The sequence below is a fragment of the Salvelinus sp. IW2-2015 genome, linkage group LG4q.1:29, assembly GCF_002910315.2.
Source record: "Salvelinus sp. IW2-2015 linkage group LG4q.1:29, ASM291031v2, whole genome shotgun sequence".
Classification (NCBI taxonomy): domain Eukaryota; kingdom Metazoa; phylum Chordata; class Actinopteri; order Salmoniformes; family Salmonidae; genus Salvelinus; species Salvelinus sp. IW2-2015.
This window is the reverse complement of record NC_036842.1, coordinates 84,812,855-84,827,337: the sequence shown is the minus strand read 5'-3', so window position 1 is coordinate 84,827,337 and position 14,483 is coordinate 84,812,855. Positions and strand designations below refer to the sequence as shown.

Genomic DNA, 14,483 nt, shown 5'->3' with positions numbered 1-14,483 from the left:
GTCTAAAACTGTTTGAAATATATCTGTGAGTAAAACAGAACTCATTTGGCAGCAAACTTCCATACAGGAAGTGGAAAATCTGAAAACGAGGCTCTGTCTCAGGGCCTGCCTATTCAACTGGCTTTTATTTATTGATATGTATGCACTTCATACGCCTTCCACTAGATGTCAACAGGCAGTGGAAGGTTGAATGGGGTGTCTAGCTTGATCTGAGGCCGAATAAGAGCTTTTGGAGTGGCAGGTCCGGTATTTTGTTTGTTTTCRACGGCRCGCGGGGAACCTCGACATTGTCTTCTGAAGAGCGTTCGGTATACACGGCGAATTGCTCCGGCTCTGATTTTATTTGATACATATGAGAAAAACATCATAAAGTAGGATTTTTCAACCGAGTTTGATCAGTTTATTCAACGTTTATTGGGAATTTTGGAATTTTTCGTTCCATGCGTCAAGAGATGATGAACACGTGAGCTCGACATGGCTAGCCAAAGTTGCTAATTCGACAGAAGAAATGGACCTTCTAAAACCAAACAACGATTTAATTCAAAAACGATTTAATTCAAAAAAATTCAAAACAAAATATGTGTTGACCAGCTGGCTGGAGTGTTTACGGACATATTCAATCTCTCTCTATCCCAGTCTGCTGTCCCCACATGCTTCAAGATGTCCAGCATTGTTCCTGTACCCAAGAGAGCAAAAGGTTCCTCTGTCATCATGAAGTGCTTTGAGAGACTAGTCAAGGATCATATCACCTTACCTGACACCCTAGACCCACTTCAATTTGCGTAACGCCTCAATAGATCCACAGACGATGCAATCGCCATCGCACTGCACACCGCCCTAGCCCTTCTGGACAAGAGGAATACCTATGTAAGAATGCTGTTCATTGACTATAGCTCAGCATTCAACACCATAGTACCATCCAAGCTCATCATTAAGCTCAAGGCCCTGGGTCTCAACCCCGCCCTGTGCAACTGGGTCCTGGACTTCCTGACGGGTCACCTCCAGGTGGTGAAGGTAGGAAACAACACCTCCACTTCGCTGATCCTCATCACTGGGGCCCCACAAGAATGCGTGCTCAACCCCCTCCTGTACTCTCTGTTCACCCATGACTGCGTGGCCATGTACGCCTCCAACTAAATAATCAAGTTTACAGATGACACAACAGTAGTAGGCCTGATTACCAACAATGACGAGACAGCCTACAGGGAGGAGGTGAGGGCCCTGGGAGTGTGGTGCCAGGAAAATAACCTTTCACCCAATGTCAACAAAACAAAGGAGTTGATCGTGGACTTCAGGAAAGAGCAGAGGGAGCACCCTCCTATCCACATCGACATGACCGCAATGGAGAAGGTAGAAAGGTTCAAGTTCCTCGGCGTACACATCACTGTCAGACTGAAATGGTCCACCCACACAGACAGTGTGGTGAAGAAGGAGCAACAGCACCTCTTCAACTTCAGGAGGCTGAAGAAATTTGGCTTGGCACCTAAAACCCTCAAAATTTTACAGATGCACAATTAAGAGCATCCTGTCTTGCTGTATCACCGCCTGGTACAGCAACTGCACCGCCCGCAACCGCAGGGCTCTCCAGAGGGTGGTGCGGTCTGCCCAACGCATCACCCGAGGCCAACTATCTGCCCTTCAGGACACCTACAGCACCCGATGTCACAGGAAGGCCAAACAGATCATCAAGGACAACAACCACCCAAGCCACTGCCTGTTCACCCCGTTCACCGAGAGACTGAAAAACAGCTTATATCTCAAGGCCATCAGACTGGTAAATAGCCATCACCAGCACTTTAGAGGCTGCTGCCCTATATACATCGACTTGAAATCACTGGCCACTTTAATAATGGAACACTAATCACTTTAATAATGTTTAAATATTTTGCATTACTCATCTCACATGTATATACTGTATTCTATCCTATTCCACTGTATCCTAGTCTATGCCGCTCTGACATTGCTCGCCCAAATATTTATATATTCTTAATTCCATTCCTTTACTTGAGATTTGTGTGTATTGTGTGTATTGTTGTGAAATGTTTTGATATTACTGCACTGTTGGAGCTAGAAACACAAGCATTTCGCTACACCCACAATACTGGGTGTATTCTGCTAAACACGTGTATGTGACAAAAACATTTTTGATATGATTTGAGTTGTTGGTAGGGGTCTTTACGTTAACGTTATTGTGTTTTGATGTAAAGTTGTGGCCAAAAGTTTTGAGAATGACACAAATATTAATTTTCACAAAGTCTGCTGCCTCAGTTTGTATGATGGCAATTTGCATATACTCCAGAATGTTATGAAGAGTGATCAGATGAATTGCAATTAATTAATTTTGCCATGCAAATGAACTGAATCCCCCCAAAAACATTTCCACTGGATTTCAGCCCTGCCACAAAAGGACCAGCTGACATCATGTCAGGGATTCTCTCGTTAACACAGGTGTGAGTGTTGATGAGGACAAGGCTGGAGATCACTCTGTCATGCTGATTGAGTTCGAATAACAGACTGGAAGCTTCAAAAGGAGGGTGGTGCTTGGAATCATTGTTCTTCCTCTGTCAACCATGGTTACCTGGAAGCAAACACGTGCCGGCATCATTGCTTTGCACAAAAAGGGCTTCACAGGCAAGGATATTGCCGCCAGTAAGATTGCACCTATATCAACCATTTATTGGATCATCAAGAACTTCAAGGAGAGCGGTTCAATTGTTGTGAAGAAGGCTTCAGGGCGCCCAAGAAAGTCCAGCAAGCGCCTGGACCGTCTCCTAAAGTTGATTCAGCTGCGGGATCGGGGCACCACCAGTACAGAGCTTGTTCAGGAATGGCAGCAGGCAGGTGTGAGTGCATCTGCACGCACAGTGAGGCGAAGACTTTTGGAGGATGGCCTGGTGTCAAGAAGGGCAGCAAAGAARCCACTTCTCTCCAGGAAAAACATCAGGGACAGACTGATATTCTGCAAAAGGTACAGGGATTGGACTGCTGAGGACTGGGGTAAAGTAATTGTCTCTGATGAATCCCCTTTCCGATTGTTTGGGGCACCTGGAAAAAAGCTTGTCCAAGGTGAGCGCTCCCATCAGTCCTGTGTCATGCCAACAGTAAAGCATCCTGAGACCATTCATGTGTGGGGTTACTTCCCAGCCAAGGGAGTGGGCTCACTCCCAATTTTGCCTAAGAACACAGCCATGAATAAAGAATGGTACCAACACATCCTCCGAGAGCAACTTCTCCCAACCATCCAGGAATAGTTTGGTGACGAACAATGCCTTTTCCAGCATGATGGAGCACCTTGCCATAAGGCAAAAGTGATAACTAAGTGGCTCGGGGAACAAAACATCGATATTTTGGGTCCATGGCCAGGAAACTCCCCAGACCTTAATCCCATTGAGAACTTGTGGTTAATCCTCAAGAGGTGGGTGGACAAACAAAAACCCACAAATTCGGACAAACTCCAAGCATTGATTATGCAAGAATGGACTGCCATCAGTCAGGATGTGGCCCAGAAGTTAATTGACAGCATGTCAGGGCGGATTGCAGAGGTCTTGAAAAAGAAGGGTCAACACTGTATTGACTCTTTGCATCAACTTCATGTAATTGTCAATAAAAGTCTTTGACACTTATGAAATGCTTGTAATTATACTTCAGTATTCCATAGTAACATCTGACAAAAATATCTAAAGAATTAATAAGGGTCCAGTAAACCAGCCCAAAATGTTTTTCACTGTCAAGGAGAAGGGAGGGAGAGGGTCTGTCAAAATGTAATTAGTCAGGTGTTGGTCATAGCCCAGACAGTGAACAACACTTTAGCCAAATTAACTGAGAGGTATACTACAAAACAGGACCAATGAGTTAACCAGCTAACTTTGACCAGTACAATGAGTTGAGAGGGCTTTCACATTATCACAGGTAAGTCAAGGTTTCACCAACATCCACATACTGATGAATAGGTATAGACATGTATAAGTCATTCACTAAATACCTGCAGTGAACGCTATGGCTTTCAATGGAACCTCCTCTGGCAACTACACAAAACCACATGTTTAGATACAGTACTATGTGGTAACCACACTCTTCAAGAGAAAACAAGTCACAAAGACAGAACTACTTAAGACGGAAAAGAGCTTCCATCTCTCCAGGAGCTTCTATCTCAAACTGTTGAACAGCCATCGTCCCATCTCCTGTAGTAAGAGACAATGGTAGACTCACTCACAGAACATATACACGCACACTCGCACGCACACACACACACACTATTTTACTCAGAGTTGGGGAGTAATCAGATGACAAAAAAACAGTAGGTGTAATCAACTATATTACCAGCAAAAATATTGTCATCAGATAACAGATACTTTTGAAAAACTAGATTACTTCTTGGATTACTTTTAAATTCAGAAATATTCAGGACGTTTGCAAAAAAATACATTATGACACCTTTCTGTTTTCTCAATGACATTCAATTCAGCATTGAAAAACAGTTGCAAGTTTAAGTTTGTTCCACCTAAGCAAGTCTGACCATAGGTCAGAGACCACTATGACACACCAAAAGCGTTTGACGGATCCTTTTTGGTTGCCTACTGAGGGGAAAGGAATCCAAAAGTAACTGAAAGTAATCATTACGTTATAGAGTTTGGATAAGGTAACTAGTAACTAATTACATTTAGAAGTAACCTACCCAACACTGTCTGTACTCAGATACACTCCCACACAAGCATTCTCCCATACTCACAAACACACACACAGTAAAAGCTGCTGTCGCATGAACATAGGGACATCAAACACGGGACTGTTTATTTTTTACTGTTTTTCACACTATGTATTAATGTACTGTATTCTTCCCATAACTAATTTTAATATATTTACAACTGTATATTGCAACTGTACAACTGTATATTGCATTTTGTTACACTGTTTATATACTGGATTCTTGAAAGCACACTGTACAATAAAAAGAAATACTATGAATGAAATGTACAGATATTACCATTGGAGGCTGGTGGGAGGAGCTACAGGAGGACGGGCTCATTGTAATGGCTGGAATGGAATAAATGGAAAGTATTAAACAGATGAAACATTTGGAAACCCCACGTTTGACTCCGTTCCATTGACCCTCTATAACATCTGCTATGTCTGCAACTGTGTATGCAACCAATACACWTTGATTTGACTGTTCCCAAGCCACCGTACAATGTTACATACAGAAGGCATGTTTAGGCAATGCCTTGTGAATTCAAAGCTTACACACACCACAGAAGCCATTCACTTCATCAGTAAATATTCCCATCATTCTGGTGATGGGACTCTAATTTGACCGTCTTCCTAATTGTATGGGCTACCTTTCTCACATTGTGGGTCGTATAGCCTATTCACAATGGGAGAAGTAAATGCATGACAGCAAAATAATACGCCCAAGAAACAACATTGGAATGTACAGTGCCTTATCGCACTTTTCCCTACTAAAGTGAACCCTCAAGGGAGGAATTAACTTTATTGGGAATGTATTGGGCCCAAGAGATATTTGTTTGGGGATTTACTCTAGGCTTAGCTTCGACTTGCACCATGAAACCAATACAAACAGTAACTCAAATACCAGGTGAAAAACAATAGCTAGAATTGAATATACAGTAAGCTAACCAACATACTGTAGCTGCACATTGCCTGAATGAACATCAGTCATTTAGTATAATCTATAACTTAGAGTTGTCAATAATGTAAGTTAATGGACAGTATACACGACATTGTAATGACAGAGAGATGTGAACCAAGGATTTAACCCATATTTTCTTGGCATCAAGTTATCACTAATTGCATTAAAGCAGAAGATGACCTCTGTACTTTAGATGGGAGAAACACCAGCAACGATCTTCTCCTTGCTGTTGGCGCATCATCCAACAAATGTGCAACAGAATTAATTGAAGAGCAAGGGAAAAAAACAAAACATGTTCCATTCAAAGCTGTTTACAGACCATATCACAAGATCAGAGCAGCAACACTTTCTCATAACACAAAAGTAGCACTTACAGTACAAGCAGTCTTCCCTGTACGCTTCCAGAATCAGTGCCTACCTGCTCCGGAGCCCGAATGTGATTAGAGCGGTAATGACACTGAGTCTCAGCCTGTAAGTGCACAGCTGAGCACCACACAGAGAGAGCAGGCCAAAACGTAGACCCCGAGGATGTAAGTGAAGGAGGATTACATTTCATTCAAAGCGGACACATTCCTGTCTCCCTCTGATTGATACCCGAAGTACAGTACAGTAAGAGGGAGGAATTTACCTGGACAAAGACATGGAACACAGACTAGTTACTGAGGTATGCTCACCTTGCCTGGGTGTACAGTAGTACAGTACAAGACAGGGGTTTACCTTAGAAACATTGAATACACTGATGTTCTCTCCGTTATGTTAGCCATGTCTTGTGTGAAGTGGATATGATTCAGCAATAACATAATTAGAACATACCTTGTCTTGATAAAATTTACCCAAACATAGAAATTGAACTCATAGTGTGGTCTCTACTAGTGCATCGTCTCTAAATACTAATACAGTTGCAGCAAAGAAAAATAACACAGAGCAGAATTTTTGGGGGGAATACATGTATTCAAATGGTAAAAATAAACGGTGAACAGAGCTAAGCTAGTTTAAGCCATGCTACAGAGGGATGTTTGAGATTATACAAGGCATATTCAGGATTATTTTGTTCTTATTTTACAAAGCAATATACACGAAGTGGCCAGTAGGTACACCAACCCGTTCACGAAAATGGTTTGCTCCTACAGTGAGTCACGTGGACTTCTATATAAAGCAGGCAGACAGGCATCGAGGCATTCAGTTACTGTTCAATTGAATGTTATAATGGGCAAAACGAGTGACCTAAGCAGCTTTGAGCGTGGTATGATTGTCGGTGCCAGGCGTGCCGGTTCCAGTATCTCAGAAACACATGGTTTCCTGGGCTTTTCACGCACGACAGGAGAATGGCAAGAATCGTGTAAGCTAACAGGTGGGTCACAAACAGGCAAATAACAGCGCAGTACAACAGTGGTATGCAGAACGGCATCTTGTGAACGCACAACTCTTTGGTCCTTGTCACGGATGGGCTATTACAGCTATTATCAGCTAAAAACAAGAAGAAGAGGCTCCAGTGGGCACACGATCACCAACATTGGACAATTGAGGAGTGGAAAAAAGTTGCCTGGTCCGACAAATCCCGGTTCCTGTTGCGTCATGTGGTTGCATCAGTCAGAATTTGGCGTAAGCAGCATGAGTCCATGGCCCCATCCCGCCTGGTGTCAACGGTACAGGCTGGTGGCAGTGGTGTAATGGTGTGGGGAATGTTTTCCTGGCACACGTTAAGTCCCTTGATACCAATTGAGCAACATTTCATGCCTGAAGAATTCTATTCTGGAAGCAAAGGGGGGTCTGACGCGGTACTAGATGGGTGTTCCTAATAAGCTGGCCACTGAGTGTATATACAGTATAGCATATTGACAGAAATAATGTAGCTGTATATTCTTTCTAAGTAGTTTTTGAGAATGTACATATCAAGGCATTGAATAAAGCTGGAGGTTTCTCTGCTACAGTGTTATGATAATATCCAGATGCTTGGGTTAGTTCTACCCTCTAGGGTTAATTTTGGACACCACATGTTTACATTTCAAATCAATCATTCTTCACTGAAAGTTACTCATACAGTACTACAAGTATCCCCATCACACAATATGGCCCAGTCAAAGTAGGCTACATAGAGCATGTCATCTACTTTGTTGCATACAGATTATAAATGGATAAAGCAAATGTAATGCAAGTTCAATGCAAAATAAGTCACCACCTTTATTTGATGTATTATTAGACTAGTTTGGCATAGAGCACAATGTATCATAGGCATAATATTACAAACAAGGAGCCCCACAATAACATGCTGTGGAAAGTTCAGTTTGTGGTGAAATGAATCACTGACATATTTTCTTGTGTTGCTTTAAATTCCAAGCACGATTGAAACTCTTCCCACAATTAGAGCAGAGGTAAGGTTTCTCTCCAGTGTGTAGTCGGATGTGTGCTCTTAAATGTCCTGGCAGAAAGAAACTCTTGTCACAGTAAGTACATGTGTGCCGTCGTTCCCCCTTGTGAAATAGCAGGTGCATTCTGAGTCCCTGAGCGTGATGGTATCCCTTCCCACAATCAGGGCATTTATGTGGTTTCTCTCCTGTGTGAATGCGCATGTGAAGCCGTAATGTCTTTGCGATGTTGAATGTCTTGCCACACTCCTTACAAGAGAATGACCTCTCTCCTGTGTGGGTTAACATATGAACCTTCAAGGAGCTGGCCTGCGTAAATGTTTTACTGCACTCTTTGCAAGAGAACGGCGTCTCCCCTGTGTGAGTACGGCGGTGTATTCTCAAACCTCCGATCTGTTTGAATTTTTTACCACACTCCTCACAAGTGTGGGACTTAACATTGGAATGAACTTGTTTATGTCTGGCCAGTTGGGTGAGGTTAAGAAAGCTTTTTCCACACTCCTCACAGAGGCAGGATTTTTCTGGTTTGGGCCTGTGTGTGTACTGGTGCCTCTGAAGACCATCCAGAAGGCCAAAGCTCTTCCCACACTCCTCACAAGAATGCGGTTTGATACCAGTATGGTTTGACTGATGCTCTTGCAATATGGACAGTGTGGAGAAGCTTCGCCCACATTCAGGGCAGGGGAAGGCTGTTCTGTGTACTTGCTTCTGATGCTTTCGCAGACGGTACTCTGAGACAAAACTTTTCCCACATTCAGAGCAAGGCAATGCTTTTTCCTCTCCATGCGCTGCTGACATATGCATTTTCAAGTTGTAGAGGAGTGTGTAGCTCTTCCCACACTGAGAGCAGATGTGAGGACCCTCGTGGACTTTCATATGTTCTTTAAGGAACTTCAGCACACTGTAGCTCTTTCCACAGTCATGGCAGGTGTGCAGCTTCTCCCCTTGGTGATTTAACTGATGATTCTTTAAGCTCTCTGGTCGTGTAAAACTCTTCCCGCAGGCGGTGCAAACATGTGGTCTTTCCCCGCTATGTGTTGTCATGTGCCTTTTTAAGCGAGATGCTGAACAGAATTTCCTATTGCACTCGGTGCAACCGTGATTCTTCTCACCATGCGTTGTCAGGTGCTTCCTTAGGCACGGTGCAGATCGGAAGCTCTTTTCACATTTCGTGCAACAGTATGTTCTGTCAGCATCATGCATTGTTAGGTGCTGCTTTAAGAGTGATGCATAAGGGAAGCTCTTCTCACAAGTTATGCAATAGTGTAGGGTTTTATCAGTGTGAATAATCTGGTGCTTTTTCAAATGTAAGGCGGTACGGAAGCTCTTGTCACACTGGGTACAAGAGAAAGACTCTGAATCAGACTCAGAATCCTCCTGGGATGAATCCGAACTGTCTGCTTGGTTTGCTGGCTGATCACTTAGATTCTCTTCTTCCAGTGTGTTCATCTGTTGAGTGTACTCAATGCGCACCTCATCTATTTCAATCTTTATTTCAGGTGAATCAATGTTATTTGCCTTGTTCTCTGGATCATTGCGGCTTTGGTGTTCATTAATCAAGTTCTCCATCTTGATAGACGGAGGGAAGGGGTGCAGTCTAATTTTCTGTCTGGGGAAAGTGACAGAAAATAATGTGTGACGAGAATATAATATAAAAAGGCATGGCTAATGCAAACAAGACCTCCCTTGACACAGACGTTCAATGTTTCATGGTGTTGTGGATGTGGACGACCACAGATTTCAAAGCAAAAAGTGTACGAACTAAACCAAACGTGAACGTTTGCTGACTAGCTAGCCAACCAGCCAGCTAGTTGGCTAGTTTGATTGCCTGCAGTGCTCATACCGAATGGAAACACAAGATTGTTGGTTTAGCTATATGACTCAACCAGAATGCACAACACGAAAACACACAAAACTACTGCTAACACCTAGAAAAGTCAAAATACCTGTAGCTATGTTCGTTTTTGGACAAAAACAACGGCGCAAAAATCAGCGTCTCGTCAGCAGCACTAAAAAAGTACTTCCTGGTCACGGCATTTTCGTAAATTTTCGAAATAAAAGTCCCCCACGTAATAGTAGAAAAGTGTCATGAACCTGTCTTTATTTATGATGTCTAAAAAAATTATTGTCTAAACATTAACAACAAAGTACTTCCGGGTCACGGCTTTGTGATATCTTTCAGAATAAGAGTCCTGTCTTGTGCACTTTGTACATTAATAATTAGGGCCAAAATTATGGAAAATGTGCACAATTATTAATATATTGTATAATAGTTATTATACAAAGAATTTAAAAAATATTTTCTAAAATATATTACACGATTAAAAAATATATTTGGTCAGCAATGTTTTTTGGTCCGTGTACTCTATGAATCTTTTTGGACTGTACACCACACCCACACACACACAACACACCACACACACCACACACCACACACACACACACACACACACACACACACACACACACACACACACACACACACACACACACACACACACATATATATGGTTACATTAATATATATATATTTAAATGTAACCATATATATGTGTGTGTGTGTGTGTGTGTGGTGTGTGTGTGTGTGTTGTGTGTGTGTGTGTGTGTGTGTGTGGTGTGTGTTGTGTGTGTGTGTGTGTGTGTGTGTGTGTGTGTGTGTGTGTGTGTGTGTGTGTGTGTGTGTGTGTGTGTGTGGGTGTGTGTGTGTGTGTGTGTGTGTACAGTCCAATAAATTATAGGAGTACACGGACAAAAAAACATTGCTGAGTAAATAGGAGTAAATTTAAATATATATATATATATTTAAATGTAACCTTTATTTCGCAGTAAAAGGGGGTCCATTCAGCTAAGGAGCAGCTTTAGTTTCCAAATTCACAGATATTACACCCCAGCATTGTCGCTGCTCATTTTGAGGCCCTTAAAAAGGAGTCAATCAGTTTGTTTTGCATGGCCTGGTGCGCCCGGGTGGGTGGTGATTTTACTTAAGGGCCAATGGAATGGTCTAAAATGTGCAAACTCTGCCCATTCGTTGCATGCAAAACATACATATTGGACCGTACACAATTTCCTGTACATTGTGTCACGGTAAAAGAGGTGTCCATTCAACTCATGAGCACTCTAGTTTCCAAATCCACAGAGTTTACAGGTGCTCCTAAGTAGAATGGACCCCCCTTTTACTTGTGATATAATAACAGAAAATTGTTTACGGTGTAATATCTATGTACACCATTAAAAAACGATTGGATTTCAGCTGATTGCCAAAACTTTAAGGCCACAACTTACAGTGACGATGATTGTGGTGTAATTCTGTGGATTTGGAAACTAGAGGTGCTCCTGAGTAAAATGGACTCCCATTTACTGCGATGCAATGTACAGGAAATTGTATACAGTGCAATATGAATGACAGAACATTGTGTACAGTGTAATATGAATGACAGAACATTGTGTACAGTGTAATATGAATGACAGAACATTGTGTACAGTGTAATATGAAATGAACAGAACATTGTGTACCGAGTGTAATGATGAATGACAGAACATTGTGTACAGTGTATATGAATGACAGAACATTGTGTGTACAGTGTAAATAGAATGACAGAACATTGTGTACAGTGCAATATGAAATGGACAGAACATTGTGTACAGTGTAATATGAATGACAGAACATTGGTTACAGTGTAATATGAATGACAGAACATTGTGTACAGTGGTAATATGAATGACAGAACATTGTGTGCAGTGCTAATATGAATGACAGAACATTGTGTACAGTGTAATATGAAGACAGAACATTGTGTACAGTGCAATATGAATGACAGAACATTGTGTACAGTGCAATATGAATGACAAGAACATTGTGTACAGTGTCAATATGAATGACAGAACATTGTGTACCAGTGTAATATGAATGACAGAACATTTGTACAGTGTAATATGAATGACATACGCATTGTGTACAGTGTAATATGAATGACCAGAACATTGTGTACAGTGTAATATGAATGACAGAACATTGTGTACAGTGTAATATGAATGGGCTAAATAACAACAGGATTTAAATGTGTGTTCTAAAGTTGATTATTATAATTATAAAATTAGTAGTAGTAGTAGTGCTACTACTATTATTGATAATAGTAGCATTTAAACAATGTTTTGTTATTTGTATTGCTGTTGTTATCATCATAACCATTCATCTCAATGCTTCTCGCTAGGTCTTGCTTATTCTTGCTGGCGTCTCAAACGTTCACTTACGTGGAGCAAAACACAGCATGCTGCATAAAGTCGGCTTCCTTTAACGACGAAAAGAAACAGTGGACACTTTGGCGCCATCTGATGTACAGGAGGCGCAAGCAGGAGTTATCAACCTGGGCCCGGTTTCCCAAAAGCATTTTAAGACTAAATTCATCTTCAGAACCTTCGTAGGAGGATCCATCGTTAAATCTCCAATCTTTTTCTTCCTAAACACTTGAAAACGCTCGTAATTTAACTCCTGCCTCAGACCACTCGTAGAACAGCTAAATGCGTTGTTGGATGCTGTTTTGTCCTCCCGCCTCACTGGAGATATCCTCTAAGCATAAAATGACATGGTTTATCTGCCTCTCCGAGACCACCAATAACTACAGAACAAAGTTGACTACAAATAAAAGTTGCCAATGTCTTTGCACTTGATACAAACAATGCTTCAAATTAAAACCGAGATGACTGCATTGAAATGTAAATTGCCTACATTATGCTATAGGCCTGTTTCATTCAAATTGAAATACATTTCATGTTCACTCAATTGAGTTCTATTTTGCAACTTGTATGCTACTGTCTGTAATTAAGAGATAATGTCCAGGAAGCCGGTGTTTAGAGGATATATTGGCGCAGGTGTTGTTAGGCCCAAGATCATTACTAATAGAAAGGCAATCCAAATTCTGATTATAGCTAGTTTTGATAGTGCAGCTACAGTTTGACTGACATTGTGAAATCTCCAATTAGAATAAAGTGTTGTTGTTTCCCCCCCCCACGCACTACATGCAGTTGAGAGGTCTATAGTTGGCTGAGAATAAACATTCACCTAAACGCTTGCTCATAGCGCATATTTTCAAGCAACAAACATTGAAAATATAAGACAGTGCTCTTTTTTTCCCCTTGCCTTTCCGTACCTGAGAGTCCACAATTCACCATCAGCTCTGACACCCAGGATCACCCTCCTGCTCAGGTTAGACATTCTCTGTCCGATGATGGCTTGCAGACCTTCTGACCTTCTGGTACCTACCCCAACTGTCAGCCCAGCATCTGACCTTCTGGTACCTACCCCAACTGTCAGCCCAGTATCTGACCTTCTGGTACCTACCCCAACTGTCAGCCCAGGTCGACCTTCTGTACCCTACCCCAACTGCCAGACCAGCATCTGACCTTCTGGTACCTACCCCAACTGCCAGACCAGCATCTGACCTTCTGGTACCTACCCCAACTGCCAGACCAGTATCTGGACCTTCTGGTACTACCCCAATGTCAGCCCAGTGTCGACCTTCTGGTACCTACCCCAACTGCCAGACCAGCATCTGACCTTCTGGTACCTACCCCAACTGCCAGACCAGCATCGGACCTTCTGGTACCTACCCCAACTGCCAGACCAGCATCGGACCTTCTGGTACCTACCCCAACTGTCAGACCAGCATCTGACCTTCTGGTACCTACCCCAACTGCCAGACCAGTATCTGACCTTCTGGTACCTACCCCAACTGCCAGCCCAGTATCTGACCTTCTGGTACCTACCCCAACTGCCAGCCCAGTATCTGACCTTCTGGTACCTACCCCAACTGCCAGACCAGTATCTGACCTTCTGGTACCTACCCCAACAATTAATCAAATGGCCATCCGGACTATTTACTTTGACCTCCCCCTTTTGTTTTTACACTGCTGCTACTCGCTGTTTATTATCTATGCATAGTCACTTTGCACGTACCTACATGTACAAATTACCTTGACTAACCTGTACCTCTATAGAGCCTCATTACTGTTATTTTCTGTGTTACTTTTTATAAAAATGTTTACTTTAGTTTATTCAGTAAATATTTTCTTAATTCTATTTCTTGAACTGCATTGTGGGTTAAGAGCTAGTAAGTAAGCATTTCACAGTACGGTTGTTGTATTGTTGTTGTATTCGGGACAAATAGAATGTGATTTGACTGGATACCAAATGTCTGTAGACATGTATATGTAAATTCAGTCATGCATTGCACCCAGTTCCTCTCTAAAKATGTGCATGAGGAAGTTATTACATTTAAGTCATTTAGCAGACGCTCTTATCCAGAGCGACTTACAAATTGGAAAGTTCATACATATTCATCCTGGTCCCCCCGTGGGAAATGAACCCACAACCCTGGCGTTGCAAGCGCCATGCTCTACCAACTGAGCCACACGGGTTATGACCAATCAATTTGTGGTGTATAAATAGCTTCAGAACTGGTTCAAGAAAGACA

The 14,483-nt window shown here is 42.1% G+C and overlaps 1 protein-coding gene across 1 annotated transcript; it reads right to left on the bottom strand.

The window, feature by feature from the left end:
• Positions 1–4,784: 4,784 nt before the first annotated feature.
• LOC111962679 (zinc finger protein 658B-like) lies at positions 4,785–10,081 on the bottom strand. Its single transcript, XM_023985958.2, has 2 exons — positions 9,960–10,081; positions 4,785–9,622 (listed from the first exon to the last, which is right to left on the bottom strand). The coding sequence occupies exon 2, from the start codon at positions 9,580–9,582 to the stop codon at positions 7,948–7,950; it is 1,635 nt and encodes a 544-aa protein (XP_023841726.1). The 5' UTR covers positions 9,583–9,622; positions 9,960–10,081; the 3' UTR covers positions 4,785–7,947.
• Positions 10,082–14,483: the final 4,402 nt, after the last annotated feature.

Excerpts from the sequence above, each read along its gene's own strand:
- LOC111962679 (XM_023985958.2), bottom strand. The coding sequence starts at position 9,582 with ATGGAGAACTTGATTAATGAACACCAAAGCCGCAATGATCCAGAGAAC.